The sequence below is a fragment of the Dama dama genome, chromosome 32 (assembly GCF_033118175.1).
Source record: "Dama dama isolate Ldn47 chromosome 32, ASM3311817v1, whole genome shotgun sequence".
Taxonomy (NCBI): domain Eukaryota; kingdom Metazoa; phylum Chordata; class Mammalia; order Artiodactyla; family Cervidae; genus Dama; species Dama dama.
The window spans coordinates 11,809,073-11,829,878 of record NC_083712.1 but is presented as its reverse complement, the minus strand read 5'-3'; the positions used below and the strand labels follow the sequence as shown (position 1 = coordinate 11,829,878).

General features: G+C 40.4%; 1 protein-coding gene across 1 annotated transcript in view; it reads right to left on the bottom strand.

Annotated features, from left to right (window-relative positions):
- Positions 1-20,115, bottom strand: part of LOC133050384 (basic proline-rich protein-like) — a 64,803-nt gene extending 44,688 nt beyond the window's left edge. The window contains exon 1 of the mRNA XM_061134534.1: positions 20,048-20,115. Within this exon, the coding sequence (XP_060990517.1) occupies positions 20,048-20,115 (68 nt within the window). The remainder of the gene's footprint in view (positions 1-20,047) is intronic.
- Between the last annotated feature and the right edge of the window lie 691 nt (positions 20,116-20,806).

The following is a 20,806-nucleotide window of genomic DNA, read 5'->3' as shown; positions in this document are numbered from 1 at the left end:
CAGTCATCTCATAAGGACAGACTTTGTTCCTACCCAAGAAAAGCTCAGGACATGTCTGCCATATTGTTTCTGGACAGGACAGACTCAATGGAGACGTCCAGCCTGTTTGATCACCCACCAGCCACAGCCATCCTGAGAGAGTGTCTGATGATCTATCTATGCTTTTGTCATTGAGAAGATATTTTAAAAAGTGATGACCACAGTTTCCCCAGAATCTGTTCCAAGGTTTGGGCAGGTTATGTTATCTGAGGGAGGCTAGCAGTGTGTGGGAGACATTTCATCAGCTCATTGGGCATGCCTTAGAGGAAGCAGTCCCTGAGGACTTCCCAAGATGGGATTAAGTCTAGACATGGACTCCATTGACCAAAACCAACAGAAACGGCTGCCCAGTGCTGTATATCAAAGTGTTGACCAAAAGCAGCTCCTTCTGCCTTTCACTCAATCTGACTCAGAGTTTCCTTGCGAAAGGCAGATGCCCCAGTGTGTATACACTGCCAGAAGCTGTGGGCAAGGATTATGGCAGACAGGAAGAGCCTGATTTGACAGGAATCCACTTGGGCTTTTCACAAAGTTCTACTCATGAAAAAGCTGGCTTAAAACTCAACATTCAAAATACTAAGATCATGGCATCCGATCCCATCACTTCATAGCGAATAGATGGGGAAAAAATGGGAACAGTGACAGATTTTATTTTCTTGGACTCCTAAATCACTGAGATTTAGGAGACTCAGCCTGCATTGAGACTGCAGCCACAAAATTAAAAGACACTTGCTCCCTGGAAGAAAATCTATGACAAACCTAGACATCATGTTAAAAAACAAAGACATCATTTTGCCAACAAAGGTCCATATAGTCAAAGTTATGGTTTTCCCAGTAGTCATGTATGGATGTGAGAGCTGGACCATAAAGAAATCTGAGCACCGCAGAACTGATGCCTTTGAATTGTGGTGCTGGAGAAGACTCTTGAGAGTCCTTTGGACAGCAAGGGCTTGGAATGTAAAGAATCTGCCTGCAATGCAGGAGACCCTTGTTCAATTCCTGGGTTGGGAAGATTCCCTGGAGAAGGGAATGGCTACTCACTGTAGTATTCTTGCCTGGAGAATTCCATGGACAGAGGAGCCTGGTGGACTACAGACCATGGTGTCACGAAGAATTGGACACACCGGAGCGACTAACACTGGATAGCATGGAGATCAAACCAGTCAGTCCTTAAGGAAATCAACCCTGACTACTCATTGGAGCAACTGGTTGTGAAGCTGAAGCTCCAGAACTTTGTCCACATAATGTGAGGAGCTGACTCATTGGAGAAGACCCTGATGCTGGGATAGATTGAGGGAAAGAGAAGGGGGTGACAGAGGGTGAGATGGTTGGATGGCATCACCAATTCAATGGGTATGAATTTGAGCTAACTCCAGGAGATAGTGAAGGACAGGAAATCCTGGCATGCCACAGTCAATGGAGTCACAAGGTGTCAGACACAGCTGTTGAATGACAGGAACTCCATCTCCAGGTCCTTCTATTTCTGTCCCCTTCCTTGTCATGCACATCCCTTCCAGGAGATTTTCCTAACATTGCATTCTTTGTGAAACACACTCTTTTCTTAGGATCCTATAGGATTCCCTGCCAAATATTGCTTCCTTTTTGTGTTTAAATATCTGATCTTAAAATCTTCAAAATTGGGTTCAGCTGTCTGTCAGACCTCATCCATCACCACTCTGCAATACGCCCCTTGTACCCCTGATAACATCATCCATAACTTGTAGCTAGTTTCATCCCTTTGTTTTGGTTAATACCAGTTTACCTTGAACAATCTCCATTCTTCAAATTGTTTCAAATATTCACATTGTGCCAATTTGCATTCATCACATAGAATTTCTTTGCCAGAAGTTTGTTATGGTTACTGTAGTCTTCATTTTAACTTGTATTTTATTCAGTATCGTGTATTTTTTTTTTTCTGTGCATCTCCCTTCACCTTTTATTTTGCTTTTTTAAAATGACACTGGCAATTTTTTTAAAAAAAGTTTTGATTAAATATACATACCATGAGATTTGCAGTCTTTACCATTTTTAATGGCACAATTGAGTTGTGTTAAGTACACTTAATTAGCAGCACAACCATTACCCTTGTCCATCTCCAGAACTTTATCTTTAAAGACAGAACCTCCTTATACATTAGTCACCTCCCTACTTCCCCCTCCCTCCAGACTCTGGCAACCATCTTTCTACTTTCTGTCTCTAAGAATTTACCTGTTCTAGATACTTCATGTAAGTGGAATCATATAATACTTTTCTTTCTATGACTGACTTATTCCACCAGCATAACATCCTTAAGGTTCATCCATGCTGTAACATGCATCAGAATTCCCTGCCTTTTTTAAGATGGGTAATGGTCCATGGTTCTGTTTTTTGTAAGTACCACATTTAGCTTTTCCATTCATCCATCAGGGGACATTTGGGTTGCCTCCACCTCTTAGTGATTGTGAATAATGCTTCAGGAATGTGGGTATACAGACATCTCAGATTCTCCATCTGATTCTTTTGTGTAAATACCCAAAATTGGAATTCCTGGATCTTGTGATAATTCTATTTTTAATTTTTTGAGAGACTGCCATACTATTTTCCATAGCAGCTGCACCGTTTGATGTTCCCGAGGGTGCACAAATGTTCCAATGTCTTCACACCCTTACCAACACTTATTTCCTGTTTATTTTGAATATCCATCCTAACAGGTGTGAGGTGGTGTCTGACTGTGGTTTTGATTGGCATTTCTCCAGTGATTGGTGGTGTTAAGCAGCTTTTTGTATGCTTCTTGGCCAGTTTCACACACATTTTAAAATTAATCTTCTGTTTATTTCTTGTATGCTAGTTTTGTCTTCTCAAGTGGATTGTGAACCCCTTTAAAATAACTGCCTCTAATGCTGAATCTCTTATGTATTCTTTACATGTTCACAAGCTCTATGAGGTATTCAGTTAGTGATTGAGGATGCCAATTAACAGTGAAATTATATTTCATAGATTTGAATAAGAGAATTTTGTAACTATCTAATTAGAGTGTTAGATGATTTTGGAAACCTTTCCATTTACTTTATACTTAAGTTGCAGACGCCCGGCTTTTTCTTGATCTCCTTTGCCAACTTTGCATTTACCTCTAAAATCTTCACAGCACTGAATTTTCAAAGCTCTGTTAGGACCTCTCTTTTTTTTTTTTCTCTATAATTTCTTGGTCTTTAAAATATCCTATCTACTAAAAATTTCCAAATGTAAGTTCCTAGACTTATCTCTTTCATGAGACTTCTTAGTACTTAGGCACCTAAAACTCAACAGAATTAAAAGTAGAATTTATGTCCCCTTCAACTTCAAACTTCTTTGTGACTGTCACACCTTCATTTCTGACTATGGAAGGTTTTTTACTTTATTTTTGACTCCTAATTCTTCTTTACTTTCTAAATAAAATAGCCAACTTTCTTCAATATTCCTTAATGTATTCTCTCTATTTCCACAATCAATATCTCAGCTCAGACCCCCATAATCTCAATTACATGTGCCTTTAAGAGTCTATGATTCTTTCATCTGTTTCTGGTATAACTTGGCTTCAGTTTGCTGCAAATACTGCTGATGCTATATTTCTCTTGGGAAGGGATGTAATTTTCTTGAAGAACAACTTACAGAACTTCTTTTATTTTCTTCTTGTGCCAATGTAGATATCTTCAGATATTTTAAGGGATGACATAGGGACAAGATATGAGACAGTCTTCAAGGTTCTAAACAGGATAACTTGGATAACATTGAAGATGAGCCAATTTTTACTTGCTATGCGGAACATATATTTGTAATTATTATAGGTGTTTATAAATGTAATTGGTTACAGAAAAATGATACTTTTCAAATGAAGGTGGTAATTGGTCTTGCAAAATAGGTACCCAATGAAGACTTTACTAACTGGGTAGAAGTGGAATTAACCTCCAGATTTCCTCCAGATTATGCTGGAGTTGTGTAAGGGCAACACTTACACCGAGCACTTAATCTCGTGTATTATAATGTCTTGATTTGGTCTTGCTCAAGGAAAGTCAGTCTCTTCAGAATCCTAAGAACACTTTACTTCTTCTGGAATTGCCTTCACCAGGCTGTCCTCATCCTGAATCGACCCCCATCTTTGACACTGTTTTCACAGTAAGACCTTTCCAAGGAGCTTTCATAGAATGTGTGTGTGTGTGTGTGCTCAGTCATAACCAACTCTTTCCAACTCCATGGACTGTAGCCCACCAGGCTCCTTTGTTGATGGAACTTTCCAGGCAAGAATTCTGGAATGAGTTGCCATTTCCTACTTCAGGGGACCTTCCTGACCCAGGGATTGAATCTCGAGTCTAATTCTTTGACAGGCAGATTCTTTACCACTGTACCACTTAGGAAGTCCTTTCATAGAATGACTTGAACTTAAATGAACTTTTCACTATCTTGGAATTCTTTAACACATATCAGCACAACTTTATGTTACTGGTTAAAATTCCCTAGCTGTGTCACATGCTCATGGTGTTCCTTCCTAGTTGTGTTTACTAAGGTCAGTAGCAGGAATCTCTGCTGATTTTGTGTCTGCCATATTTTCTGTCCCGATGCGATATGTAGTGACTCAGATGTGCATATTTGATGGATAGATTGCGACATGTAGCAAAATGTATATTGGAACATTAGTTCTTGATGTTCATTTCTGTGGACTCAGACTTTTAAATATGTGAGAATTACTAATCTATGAATTACTTAAATTGTCAGAAGAAAACAATGAGTATTAAAAATGTAAATTAAAATTTCATAACTTAGCACTGTCTATTCTGTCCATTTGATAGGGACTGTATAGAGATACATGAATTAATGTAGTATTCCATGGTAAGAGTAATGCTAGCTCATAAGTAATCAAGGTTCTTGATAAACTGTGAAGGCACAAAGAAAGTTCCAGGTCATTCTATCTGTAGGATCACTCAAGGGGTAAAAGAGAAGTTATGGTAAACCCTAAAGATGTTGATTTACGTGGGGAAGAGAAGTGATTTCAGGGAAAAAAAGAAAGAGTAAAACCTATAGTTGGTGTGAATGTGTTTGTTTGTGTGTATGTGCTGGATGAAAATAAGTGACTTAAAAAAATAAATAGGCATTAGATTATAATTTCCTTGGATTAGAATATTTAGGAAGTTTGTGGCATTAATTGTAAAAGTAGGAAGCAAAGAAAGATTTTTAAAGAAAATGCATGACAGAGTCCTAAAAATGCAGAATAATTTTGAGGAGTATAATGATTTTAATCATTTCATTCATAGGCCCACATGCAGACACACACATACAAGCAGATTATAAACTCTCCTATTTTGCAGAAATAGTGTCGCCAAATTTCTTATGGTTTTCATTGACAAAAGAGAAATGAGAAAACTAACAGAAGCTACAGAAAATATAACTTATGTGTGTTGAAAGCCTATTTTTTAAGAAATCTGTATTCTTTGTTTTTGAAATTGGGACAAACTCATCAGACACCATGGCTTGTGATGTAAGATCATCATTGGTACAAATATCAGAAATATCTTAGGACACAAAGGAAAACACTTTGATTTTCAACATTACATTTTAGTGCTCAAAAGTCAAACATCTATTCTGAATCTTATGCTTTCTGAGGGCCATTTGATTTTCACCAAAAATTTCATTAAAACCACGTAAGAGATGAATAATGCTTATCAATAAATTCTGTATCATTTTAATATTTATTACACAATATAATTTAATAGATTACAATACTCATTAATCAGAAGCAGAGGTCAAGGACATGCCTTAGTAACCCAGAGCTAAGAGACCTCACTCTTCTCTCTTTCCCCCCAACAGCATTTTACTTCTCACACTGCTTCTGCTGTTTTCCTCCACAGATGATATACTCTGAGTGGTTGGCCAAGATCATTTTCCTTAAAAATGAAATTGATCTGTTAGTATCTTGCATTAAGTGGATAAAAAAAAAAAATCCCCAAGGGAGAGTTGCGAGTTAAGGCACAAACGAGGACTATAGCCTGGGAGACAGAATGTCAGCCATCTCTGAGAAACTGCTCAGAAGAGGTGGGGGAAAGGTCAATGTCATACGTGATGTTAGTGCACACATTTTGGCAGAGCCTGGGTTCTGGTCACAAGGGGCAGATAGCACTGTTAATGATTTTAGTGCTTTTCTAGATATGAGGAGATGCAGGAATTGGGCTCATAAAACCCTCTCCTGAAAATATCTGTTTGCAGGCCTGTTGTACCGGTTTTTCTCAGAGCATAGTATACCTCATTCCTGATCTCCACTCTGAACTCCTTTCGAGGATATTGAAGGTCAGCAGCTGCAGCAGCTCATGATTTAATCCTTGTCAAAGTGAAAGTATTAGCCGTTCGGTCATGTCTGACTCTTTGCAGTCCTATGGACTGTAGCCCACCAGGCTCCTCTATACATGGAATCCTCCACAAAAGAATATTGGAGTGGGTAGCCATTCCCTTCTCCAGGGGATCTTCCTGACCCAGGGATCAAACTTGGGACTCCCGTGTTGCAAATTCTTTATTGTCTGAGCCACCAGGGAAGCCCCAGACCTTGTCAAGGTGGATGACAAATGCCAATTTGTAGTTGGCCAAAAGCTCCTACTGGGCTTCCCTTGTGGTTTAACTGTTAAAGAATCTGCCTCCAAAAAAAAAAACAAAAACAAAAAAAGAATCTGCCTGCAATGCAGGAGACCTGGGTTCGATCCCTGGGTTGGGAAGACCCCCTGGAGAAGGGAAAGACTACCCACTCCAGTATTCTGGCCTGGAGAATTCCATGGACTGTATAGTCCATGGGGCCTCAAAGAGACAGACATGACTGAGCGACTTTCACTTAAAGGCTCCTATACTGACCCCACTGCCTGCTGTGCACCCAGCGGGATTCCAGTCTTCCCAGTGGCCAGGGCAGCTTGTGGAGGGTTTCTGCCTGCCTCTCCCCCTCCCCTGTCCTCCATCCTCATCCCTCGAGCTTCAGCCACATGGGGCTTTCAGTTTTCCCAAATTGATTCTCTCTATACACCTGTCTGAGAGTTCCCTAAGTTCCCCCCTCTCCCTGACACTTATCTCCCTTCCCACACTTGTATTTCACCCCAAATACCATGAACAGATCCTCTGAGCCCACCCACACATCCTTGTTCAGCTCCATGCTGGGAACCCCCATCCCCATCCCACAGATCACAGGATTAGAGCTGGGAGTTTACATGGTTTTGTCTGTTTGTGTATGTGTTTATGTAAACATGTCTATTTCCCCATAAAGACTGAGAACCCCATGAGGGCAGGGACTGTCTCAGTCCTTTTCAACATGGTACCAGGGCATGCTCACCAAATGTCTGTGTGAGGAGTTATTTTCTGCGAAGCCTTAGAAAATTTTCATCTATTTTACCGGAAGACAACTCAGTCTGCATGCATCATTTGTTCATGGGGAATAGGCATGGTGTGATGTAAGATTTATTACAATTACAGGACAATTGTATTGAGAAACACTGTGGTAGTTTTTTTTTTTTTTTTTTTTTTTTAACTTCTATTATATGAACCCATCACATTTAAATTTTCTTTTCCCAAATGCCTAACACTTCAAAGTCCAATGAAAATGGTCTTGAAAATCATTGAAAAGTCTTTTCTGCTCTGTGATTCCCCCCAGATCTTTGTTAAGTAGCCAAAGGTACACAGTTCTGCCAACTTCGATATTTCTCCAACACTCTGTTAATTAAGTGTTGAGGTTAGTATGCAAATGGGTATTTTTAGAGATTAACCCAAGAAGCTTTGTCACCAGTGAGGGATAAAAGTTTAAGCATTTGAAAACTCATGCTTTTCTGACCTGCTATCCGTCTGTTTTTCAATAGCAAAAATTATTTCGTGGGGGATGCGTCACAAATGCCAATGGAACAACTTTCCAATCACAATGCAATAGATGGAAACAAACTTTAGAAAAGTAGGCAGCCAGCACTAGGGAGAGAGGAGAGGAGACGAAGAGGCAGAGGTGGTATTCGTATTTTCTCCCAGCTGTGCATGTGGATCTGTTCTGTTAGTCACATTCTGTATTCTGGAGTGTGTGTGTGTGGTGTGTCCTTCTAGGTCAGATCACACTTATCTTACTCTGCCCAGCCTAAACTGTCAAGACATCATTCACACACCCAAAGAAAGCACTGTTCTATTTTAAATGGGATGAAATAATTCATGCACTTTTATTTTATGTTTCCTTCAGATGCTCTGACACTGCTGAGGTATTTAGAGGACTTCCCTTCTCTTTGTTCTCTATCATGCTGACAGAACAAGAAATTTGGTGCAGTAGGTTGCTAACCATCATTTTTGTCATCATCCTGTGCTTTGTAAATCTCTTTTTATCCAACACATCAGTTCATAGCTTTCTTCAGTGTTACTCATCACAGAAAAAAATAAAATTTTTTAACATTTCGACCTGTAAAAGTGCGCTGTAAGAAAGAATTCACTGCATCAAATAGAATGTGTATCATTTTTGCTCTTTTACAAAAATAAAGAGTAGAAAGTCATGTTGATTCATGAGTACATCTAATACAGAAACCAAACTAAGCCATCTGGTTTAATTTTAATTTTTTAAAGTGCTTTTCATTATACATACATATATATATATATATATATATATATATATATATATATATATATATATATAGTAAAGGGCTTCCCAGGTGGTGCTAGTGGTAAAGAAACTGCCTGCCAATGCAGGAGATGTAAAAGATGCAGGTTCGATCTCTGGGTGTGGAAGATCCCCTGGAGGAGGGCATGGCAACCCACTCCAGTATTCTTACCTGGAGAAGCTCATGGACAGAGAAGCCTGGCGGGCTACAGTCCATACGATTGCAAGGAGTCAAATGTGACTGAAGCGACTTAACACATGTTAGTAAAACTATAAAGGGGGAAGAAGAATTTTATACCAAAAGCAGTAAAAATTCATATCTATTTTGTATTTACTTGGTAGAAATGTTCTTTTGAGAAAGAAATTTTTTTTTTTTTTTTTTTAATGTTAGGGGCCATACATACAGATGATTGCAACACGGGGTTTATCTAGTTCTATTAACAATGCTGTTAAAGAATTGCAATGGAAATTTTAATAGATGATGTTTAATAATGTCAATAGCCTGCTCTTGGATTAAAATCCAGCCTCTAGGCCTATGAGTAATTTACAGTGTTGACATATATATATATATATACACACACACACACACATATATATATATATGTGAGGTGTTCCACAGTTAGTTCTACTTAAGCTGCTTAAAATATTCCACCTCCAAATACTTGTTTGGAAAGGCACAGTCTATAAAGCAGAAGTATAGCTGCTAAAGGGGAGCATGGCTTAAAATTCTTGTAATGATCATGAATTCTGGATAAAATTCCTCCTCCTTTATTTTTTTCTATTTATAACCATTTCATCATATCTTCCATTTTTAAAGATTATATTTCTGCCCACTCTAAAAACCTCGAACAGGCTGATTTATTATCCCAATTTCCCTCTGGCCCTTGTTCATTTATTCACATTGCTGGACACACACTTGAAAACTAAAATTCTAAAGATAAAGCAGTGTGTTCTCTGAAGATACACTATCTATGGACATATGTTACCTAATCTTTATCATATGGAAATACAGGGAGTTCCTGCCGCCCAGCCCACCATGATTTTTCAGGATCTGGATGTAGCCAGGAAGATTATGTAGAACAGGACATAACAGAAACCATTTTGATAATAGTAATTACCTGTACTGCCTGCCTGAGATTATTTCAATTTCCCTCTGCTGTGTCTTTGATTAAGTCTTCATTCCCTAATGCATTGCACTTGGAGTTCCTATTATTCTTGGCTGTTTTGCTGATTCTTCTGTGAAACTGCTGAAAAGGTAGTGTAAGTACTAGTTGTTCTAAGAGACACTGTGACATCTGTGAACATCCTTCTGAAATCAGAAGGTGGGACATGAGTCAGGAGCACTGCTCCCCATTGGGTGAGGGTTGACTCTGCACTTGGTACACAGTGAACCAAGTCTTCACTCAGCATGCCGTTCCAATTCTGTAGCCTTCTTCTTTATTCCAAATCAAAAAGAACTTCTTGGATTTTTTTTTTCCCATCAAATTAACCCTCAGTTCATTTCTCAACCTCATTTTACCAAGGTAGGAAAACCTGTAGGACTTTCTTCTGAAATTTTAATGGTGACACCAGCCAGAGAGTTAGAATCTAAATATTTGAATATCAAGGTTAGAAGAGCTTACAGACTTACTGCTTAAAATATTGAAACTAAGAAAAAATTATGTGTAGTAGTATCCATTCATTCATTCAGACATCAGTCCATCAAACACATATTTGACTGCCTAATATAAAACAGATGCTGCCTAGCACCACAGACTCAGTGCCATATTTCATATTTCTAATCTCTTTTCAACTATGATATGAACCAGCAATTGCAGTGCAGAGTGATAGGGCATGCAACTCTAAAGAGTTGCATGAACAGGGGTGGAGTACAGACAGGAGCACCTCTAACTGCAGGATACAGGGCAATTCCCAGTGAAACCTCTGCCTCCCCTAAGCCTTGGAAAAACACTTATGACTTGGTGACACTTAAGAAAGAAGGGAAGTGTGGGACAAGGATCTTTCTAGGTCCTCAGAACTCATATTGGAAAGCAGAGGAGTGAGGCGCAGGGCATACTGAGGGAGGGGGGAGTTCACATCCTTTCAGGGGGACTGCAGCCTGCTAACAAAGGCATGGCCTGACATGAAGCATGAACACCCTGCCTCCACACATGTGTGCTGACAGCCGTACATTCCAGATGCATAGATGAGAGATGGATAGACAGTCAGATTATAGATTATAAAGGTATGGTCATAGATGATAAAGGTGATAGAGAGATAATAGGTAGAAGATGATAGATGATAGATGGATAGTAAGCTTGCATAGAGATGATAGATATATGGATAGATAGGTGATAGGTAGGTGGAAAGCTAGCTGATATGTGGATAGGCAGATGATGGATGGATAGATAGACAGACAGCCGTATAGACTGTTTTTGGAAAGAGGGGTTTTATGCCCTGTCCTGGTCCACAGCTATCTGCGAGTAGCGATTCAGATCAGTTCTCCACCAGCCCACTCTTGCATCCCTTTCTCGTTTACCTGACTCAGTGGGGAGTTTCTGTGAACACAGGAGGTGTGGGGCGGGGTGGGTGGGGGGTAGTGTTTTAAGACCATGTGAAAACACAGACCATCTTCATAGATTATTTATTTTATTTGACGGTGCCATAAAGCTACATTTCACATTAAGACAAATAATTGTAAATTGAAAACACTAGGCTGCAGGGTAACATTGTCATTGATGTGGGTGGCTGTGTACTGGAAGAGCACCCCACAGGGGCGCATTTGTTCTTCTCTGGTCTGGGGGTGTTTGGATGAAAATGCTGGCCGAGTACTGAGCAGGAGCCTAGGGCAGCCTCTTTGCTTTCTTACTCCCGAGGCTTCCGGGTAACTTGCCTTAGACTCCTTCCCAAACATCTTTGCTGAGTCCCCAGCGTGTCTCTCCCAAACCTTCCTAGAGCCTGTTCCTCTCTCCACTCACAGCAGTGCACACCTGCCCTTTCCTCTACTTCTGCATTTATCCTGAAAATAATGCAAACCAAATAAAAATAAATAGCCATGGAGGTGAGAGTTGCTGAGGGGAAGCAAGGCAGAACTTGAAACACTTCTGGCCCTGATGAAGCTGAAAGACACAACAAATGAAGCCTCTAAACTAATGCTGCTCTGTCCCAATCACTCTCTTTTTTTTAACTTAAAAAAAAATGTATATATTAAAGTGCACGACATGGTGATTTTTATATATATGCCTATGTGAAATGACTATGTCAAGCTAATAATCATCATTTCCTCACAGAGTTGCTTGTCATGTGTAAGGGGACACCTGAAATCTGCTCTCTTAGCATATTTCCAGTGTTCAGTACATTATTGTTACTATTTTATTGAAGTATAGTTGATTTACAATGTTGTGTTAGTTTCAGGTGTAGAACAAATTGATTTGGTTATACATATATATATATATATACATATATATATATATTCTTTGTTTTTTCCCGACTTTTTTCCTTACAGCTTACCACAGGTTATTGAATACAGTTCTCTATACTATGCAGTGATTCTTTGTTGCACTTCTGTTTTATATATGGTAGTGTGCATCTGTTAATGTCATACTTCCAATTTGTCGCCACTACCCCCCCTTCCCTTTGGGAGCCATAAGTTTGTTTTCTATGTATGTGAGTCTGTTATGAAAGTAAGTTCATTTGTACTATTTTTTATATTCTGCATAAAAGTAACATCATGAAATATTTGTTTTTCTCTTTCTGACTTAGTTCACTCAGTATGATAATCTATAGGCCCACTCGTGTTGCTGCATTGGCATTATTTCATTCATTTTCATGGCTGAGTAATAGTCCATTGTGATTATTTACTGTATCTTCTTTATTCATCTGTTTATGGACATTTAGGTTGTGCCCGTCTTGGCTGTTGTGAATAGTGCCACTATGAACATAGGGATGCATCTATCTTTTCAAATTATAACTTTGGCATTTTCTGAATCTATGCCCAGCAGTGTGATTGCTGAATCATATGGTAATTCTGTTGTTAGTTTTTTGAGGAACCTCCGTACTCTTTTCTACAGTGGCTGCACCAATTTACATTCCCATCAATGGTGTAGGAGGGCTCCCTTCTCTCCACACCTTCTCCAGCATTTGTTGTTTGTGGATATTTTAGTGATGGCCATTCTGACTGGTGTGAGGTGATATCTCATGGTAGTTTTGATTTGCATTTCTCTGATAATGAGTGATGTTGAGCATCTTTTTATGTGCCTGTTGGCCATCGATGGGCATGTCTTCTATGGAGAAAAGTCTATTTAGGTCTTCTACCTATATATTGATTGTCTTTTTTTGTTGTTGTTATACAGTATTATTCACTATGATCTCATGCTGTATGTTCAATTTCTAGCTGCAGTTATCCTATACAAATGTATCTTTTTTGCAATTTGTATCAAATAATTTGTATTTGACCTAAATGTGTGAGTCCTCAAGGAAATCAACCATGTATATTCACTGGAAGAACTGATGCCGAAGCTGAAGCTCCAATACTTTGGCCACCTGATGCAAAGAACTGACTCATTAGAAAAGACCCTGATTCTGGGAAAGATTGAGGGCAGAGGGGAAGCGGACGACAGAGGATGAGATGGTTGGATGGCGTCATCGACTCAATGGAAATGAGTTTCTGTGGGATGGTGAGGGACAGGGAAGCCTGGTGTGCTGCAGTTCATGGGGTCACAGAGTCAGACATGACTGAGCAACTGAACAGCAGCAGCAAATATATGGAGCTCACTTCCAGGTCACTTTAGAAGACAGAGAGGAGGGTGCACCTGTGAATGTTTGGAGGTTTAGACGTCTTTCCATCACTGACCATCATCCATCACCACCTATCCATCCATCACTGTCCACCCATCCATCCATGCATTTATTTCCCACATAGTCCGGGAGGATCTCATGGATGCAGGGCTGAGGCTAGTTGCTGGGGAAATGTTCCATTTGCTGCAAAAGCTCCCGTATTATTTCTGTCAAAGTGCAGTTTTTGAAAAGTACTCTTTCTTTCCGTCTTGAAGTCACAGAGCAACTGCTGGCATTTACTCACCTTCTGCACTAGCAGTTCTCTCCTTGTTGGATTTGAAATTAATTTTCTTTATCTTGACACAAAGACCCAAAATATGACTTTCTTCCCATAGGAACAGACGGTGAGGAGGCAGCAGAACTTACAATTTACCAAAAGGGGGATACTATATTTAAACAGCATATTAATACACGATCATACAGCTGGACAGATTCTGTTCCTCTGAGAGTGTTGCGTTTGCTTTTCTAAAATTCACTAGTGCTGGCGTAACATGCTTGGTGGGAAAACATGGATAAGGAAGGAAGGAAGGAACAAAGGAAGAAAGTAGGAAGGATAGAAAGAGGGAAGGAAAGAAAGTAAGCAAAATTGATAGAGATAGAGAACAAATCAAGGCAAGGAATAAAGTGATTAAATACATCATGCTGCTAAAGAGAGCGCTATACATTACCTGATGCCTTAGAGTGAAAAAGAAAAAAAAACTCATGAGCAATTAAATATATTTGCAGTCTTTTTAAAAATACTGTCTTTAATTTGGGCTAGATACATATAATGTATCTATAATAATGTCCTTCAATATCAGGCAGCAGTTTTGAACCATAGCAAAATTCATATTCCTATGCTTTGGGGAGATGGAAATGACCTGCAATTGAAAATTTGAACTACTGAGCATAGAAGGAGGATTAAGAGACCCTGTTAAGTGTATAGAATTTCATGTTTAATCAATTTAAATGCGTTGTTTTAAGGGCAGCCCTTAAAATAGCTTTTTTCTGGGTTAGTCCATTGTGTACTGTTGGTATTTCCTGTCTCAGAATCAGTCCTAACCACCAATTTCTTCTAAAAATGCACAGAGACATGTTCATTTGCAAAAGTAGTGGTGCTGTTTGCTCACATGCTAGAATATCAGGTTTCCAAGACAAGACCATGGGTGACAAACTGAGACTTTTATTTTCAATTAGCTTTGAGCTAAATATTTTCATTTATATTTCATTTTAATTGAAATAGGCTTAATAAGGTCGTAGATTATTTCTGTTTAAGACAAAGTGCCAGAGAGATTTGGTAAGTCTTGAAATCTTCAGCTCCCAGAAGGAACAGATTCAACATATGGATATTCTAGTCTCTGAAATCAGACATTGGATGTTTTATTTTTTTCCTTCTAGAAACATGTCAAGTGTGTGGTTACTTGATACCAAATGTTACTTTTTAAAACAATTTAAGGAAAAGTCACTTTTCTAACAGGAGGCAAGTTATATTTAAAGGTTTCCCAAAACTGAAATGAAGGGAACAAATTCAAAGTTTACAATTTTAATTATAGCAAAGCCTCTCTCTATAGATTTAATGAATCTATCTAGATGGCAAGGGAGATGTGATTGAAAGTTGAAAATTGCTTTAGTAAATGTAATCATGCTTTTGTTTATATACCAAATGGCAATATGCATTAATAGCTATATTAAATAATTCCTCAAATTTGCAGTAATTTAAAATTTCTCTGGCTTTGAAAAACTAAAGCACATTGGGTAAGGATTTGCTTTTTAAGTATTCCAGGGTCCAGAGAAAATTTATAGAACACATATTCTTTTATAATGATCAAGAGACTTAGGACTTCTGAAATATTATACCCTAAAAATGTGCTGCATTTTAAAACATTTAACAAGCTAAGATATTTACAGATGGTTTTTCTGAGTCTCATCAGGCCTTTGCAGGATAATCATACTCTACAAATTGTTTATATGGTTGGAGTGCATTGGGGACAACTCAAAAAATTAGTTTTGGGTTACTTCTCTTTTATATCATCTTTATATATATATATATATATATATATATAATTTCTTTCTTGAGGGGAGGTGGATCATAGACCTGTTTGTTCGTGGTTTCATGAGAAAGCTAGTTTACTGTGTGTCTGCGTGGGAGGCGGCAGTCAGCTGTGGTCTGGGCGTTTCTCTTGGGCAGCTCCTACGTGAAGGCTCAGCTTTGCACACCTTTCTGAGATGCCCTTCTGTGGTGCTAGTGTAGAAGGAAAACGGGCTGGGAGTCAGGCATGGGCAGCAGAGGGCACCTAGACAGCAGTGAATCATGTTAGTGTCACCCATGTCTTATTGGCTAAAACGGGACATGTGGCTGTTTCTTATTGGCTAAAACGGAACACGTGGCCGTTCCAGCCATCAGGGCCGCTGGTTTGTTGCTCATATGTCCCAAAGGGAAAAGGAATTGTTTATCTGTGACCAGCAGTAACGGCCACCACAGAAATGTTTAAAATTGAAGGGGACACCAACCAATGGGTGGGAAGTAGGCTATTCTTTTATCTAAATCTGCCCGAATGATTTTATGGAGGACATACATTCAGGTAAAATAATACAATGAATTATACTAAGCCAATGGAAAATAAAGACTTTGTATAGTTACCTCAATCTGAAAGTGCATTTCTATGGGCCAGTTCAGTCAAGGAAATGTAATGGCAGATTTTCTTTTTCTCAAGCTGCCTATTGATAATCCACTTTTCACTGAATGTGTTTTTATTGTTGACTCGAAGTTCAATAAACATGTATAAATTTGGGGCTCTGCAGGATGCTGAGCCCTGTGCTGGCTGGGGGCGGTGCGTGAAAGCATAAGACGCAGAATCTAGGAAACTGGGAAAACTTTATTAAGACATTTAAGATACAGCCTGGATATATGATGGTAGCACATCAAAGAAATGGGAATTTTGCAGTTGGAATCTCTCTCTCTACATATATATGTATACACACACACACACACACACACACACACACACACACACACACACACACCACACTTTCTAAATCCTGTAAGTGTCCTGTCTCCAAAACTAGCAATTAGCTAGTATTATCCCCAATATGAGTGACCTAAAAATCGGTACCTGGGGTAGGAAATATTAATGTTGCTTGATTTGGCAGGAAATAGTCTTTGGAGAGCCAGGTGATAAATGTCATTTTATTCTTATCCTTGCCAGTCACAGCAGGGGACGTTAGACTAGAAAGAAAATGTGCCAGGGTACAGAGCTGGCTTGCCCAGCTGTACACTCGGCTCTGTCTTTAAGTCTTCAGCACAGCTGTGCTGAGTAAACTAATAAACTAACAGTATGCCAAATCTCTCTTTGTTTATTTCTCAAAGTTGTGTGTGTGCATGGAATGTGCATATATATATACACACACATGCAGATGTATAAAAATCAAGATTATGGCTCAGTTGGTAAAGAATCCATCTGCAATGAGGGAGACCTGGGTTCGATCCCTTAGGTTGGGAAGAATCCTTGGAGAAGGGAACGGCTACCCACTTCAGTATTCTGGCCTGGAGAATTCCATGGACTGTATAGTCCATGGGGTGGCCAAGAGTAGGGTACAACTGAGTGACTTTCACTTTCACTATTGCAGTTCCATCATGAGACTATAGTGGTCAGAATTGGTGTTCTTATTATGCATGATAATTTTGCATGAAATCACTCATTTCAGTATTTGTTATGATTAATTAGCACAATACATCTAAGGTTTGAAAGGGGACCAATCACGTGTTGGAACTGGGACTCATCCTGTAGATTCCTATGTTCTTTATGGCCTGAAGGAGGACCTGAAGCACTCGCATGCCGTGGACTCTCCACATCCACAGGTTTCTGAATCCAAAGGTTCCGAATCCACAGGCCGCATATTCCCAGGGAATTGGTTGCAATCACGGTTATGGAGCGTTGACTGTAAACTGCACAAAAGGTCACAAAAAGACAGAATCCGAAATAAGACTCAAGACGAGGTCTCCTCTTGGTTAGCCTGGTGGCTTTGCTTGCTGCCATGTTCTTGGATCCCTTTCTTCATCCTACTCGCTTCTTAACATTAATGAAATATCAGTATTTCTTAACAGTGAGACATATAATTTCTTAGCAATGAACTGCGGCTTTAGCTAGGAGCTGAAGGAACTCTTGAAGTAACACCTTCACGTCAGTAGCTGGAGAATTTGCTGATGCTCTGATGCTGAACGCCTTTGTTTAACTTTCAAACTGCCAAGGGCATCTTCTCGGCAGTGAGGAGTGATGGGGCTGTGGGGGTGGCTGGCGTCTCCTAGGCTGTCTCCTCTGACTTATGAGGAACCCTGACTTGCGGTGTAACATGATCTCACTTGTGAAGTATCCGAAGCAGAAAAACTGAAACAAGCTGAAGATCTCTGGGAGAGAAGAAATGCTGTGTTGGTTAAGTGAAGAAGATGAAAGATGTGGCAGAGGATTAAGTCATCTGTAGACCGGTGGCCTGAACACACTGAAGGAGGTTTTCCCTCATCTACACACAGGTCGGCATTACCCAGCGCTTCTGAAATAACAAAACAGGGTTTTCCTGTAGTATCTGAATGATCTTATTTCACAGTCCTATATAGTTTAGAAATATCTTTGTGAATACAACTCTTTGATTAAAAATACCTATTTCTTGTGGATCTCTTCTTTGAAGAAGTCCTTTAGTCACTGCTATAGTTTGCTAGGGTTATTATCACAAAATGCCACAGACAGGGGGGCTTGCTTAGCAGAAACATATTCCTCACACACCTGGAGGCTGTAATTCCAAGATCAAGGTGCCTTCAGGGCTGATTTCTCCTGAGGCCTCTCCTCGCAGCTTGCAGATGGCCACCTTCTTCCCATGTCCTTACGTGGCCGCTCCTCTGTATTCCTGGCCCTTTGCTGTCTCCTCCTCTGATAAGGACACCAGCCCCATTGGAGGAGGGCCAACCCCAATGACCTCATATAAACTTAATCATCTCTGCAAAGTCTTTGTGTCCAAATACTTTCACGTTCTGAAATGCTGGAGGTTGAAGCTTCAACGAACGAATTTTGAGGGAACACAAGTCACTCCAACCAAAACCTTTAGAAGTTATGGACACTAGCCAAGTCCTTAGACTATGCTGTGTGCCACATCCTTTAAAGTGCTTTTATGAATAGCCTGATGAGTGATCACACACCTGTGAAATAGGCATTGTCTCGCCACAGACCAGAAGATCAGAAAAACTAATACATTGCTTGAGGTCATACATTCATTTAACAAATATTTCTCTTTTATTGAGATAGATTTAACATATAACCTTGCATAAGGAGGAGGTGCACAGTGTGTTGATTTGGGGTACTTGCAGACTGATATGGCCATTCCTGACCCCATGCTAGCTCACACCTCAATCAAGTCACATAATTATCATTTCTTTTTTTGTGGTAAGAGCATTTAGGATCTATTCTCTGCAGCTTCTGGTAAATGATGCTTGCTACTGTTAACAATTGTAGTGCCATTTTAATAGTTAATATGCTTGACTGTAATCAGGATACCATGCATTAGATCCCAGAACTTTCCATCTTCTGACTGCAGGTTTTATGCCCTTTAACTGACCTCTCCCCTCTTCCCACCCACCTCAGCCCCTACTAATCAATGCTCTGCTCTCGGTTCCTACAAGTCTGGCTTTTCAGATTACACACACCGGCACTGTTATACAGTTTGTGTCTTTCTCTGACATCTCACATCCCGTGATGCCCGCAAGTATCTCTGTGCCCCTACTGTGGATGAGGAGTGAGCCTAGCAGTGGTAGATGTGTCACTAACAAAGCATGTCAGGCATCTACTCTAGTGGTGTCGGAGTAAATAACTAACTGGATAAATCCATATCAGATGGTGAGAAATACTCTGAAGAAAAAATAAAGAAGCAGTGTGTTGATGGGGGGGGGGGTCACATTTGTTGAGGGGAGGCCTGCGGGAAAGCAGAAGAGTGAGCTCAGATGATTAGCATCTTGCTGAAGATGGGTCCAGGCAGCGCCCAGGCATGGGAGCCCTGGGCTGGGGCGTGCTCAGCGCGCTTGGGGGAGTGCGGAGAAGTCAGGGTGAGGAAGCAGAGCAGGCTTAGGAGAGAGTCCAGGGGAGCAGCTCAGAGACAGACCACAGCCCGGACTGGGGAACCTCCAAGGTCAGGGGAGAGGCTTTTATGTTTGCTCACACAGACTTGGGATGTGACCGGGAAGCTTTGAGCAGACTTCTGTTTGAGAGGATCACTCCAGATGGGTGATCTTGAGTGGAGAAAACTTAAAATACTCCTTTCAGTCCAGTGGAGAGATGGGTGGATTAGACAGGGGTAGGTGAATATCTGGTGAATCTTGGTCAGATTCTGGGTGGTCAACTTCTGACAATATATTGAAAGACATATTGATGAGTCTCAGCAAGAGAGGAATTGAGTTTGACTCCAGGGTTTTGAGTCTGAGCAAATGGACAGGTGAGTTTGTATACACCTGTTAATTTTATCTTCCAAATGTGTCACATCTGACAGTGTCTTGCCATTGTATTCCCATGACCCTGACTCATCACCGCTTGCCTGAAAAATGATACAAGTGAAGGCATCTCTGCCTACCGCACTTCCTGCTCCAGTTTAACTCGATCTGGGTGTTTCCTAGAGCCCAGCTCCGCCGTGCTGGTCATTACATCTGCCCAGTCCTGTCGCTCTCTGAGAGAAGGGCTGCAGCCACAAACATGCTGGGTAGAGCAAGCCCTGGACCAGGGCCCCAGCTCTGGAGCCTGATGTACAACTCCCACGTTACTCTCCCTGCCGGTTACTGGGCCTGTCTTTGAGGGATTTAAGTAAAGACTAAATTAAATAAGAGTGCTGGGAAAATAGTAGTCGGTTCTTTGTTGCTGTTTAGTTGCTAAGTCCTGGCTGACTTTGCAACCCCATGAACTGCAGCATGCTAAGGTTCCCTGTCCTTCACTCTCTCCCCGAGTTTGCTGAAACTCATGTCCATTGAGTCGGTCATGCCATCCACCATCTCATCCTCTGTCACCTCCTTCTCCTCCTGCGCTCAATCTTTCCCAGCATTAGGGTCTTTTCCAATGAGTCAGCTCTTTGCATCAGGTGGCCAAAGTACTGGAGCTTCAGCTTCAGCATCAGTCCTTCCAACGACTATTCAGAGTTGATTTCCTTTAGGATTGACTGGTTTGATCTCCTTGCTGTCCAAGAGACTCTCAGGAGTCTTCTCCAGTACCACATTTCGAAAGCTTAGATATCGTCTAAATAAACGTTCTTGTTCCAACCCAAGGTGGACCTGCCTTAGACTGAACTGCACCCTTGCAGATTCCTGCTCTGGTGGGTTCTAGTGCAACATTTCAGGCCCAG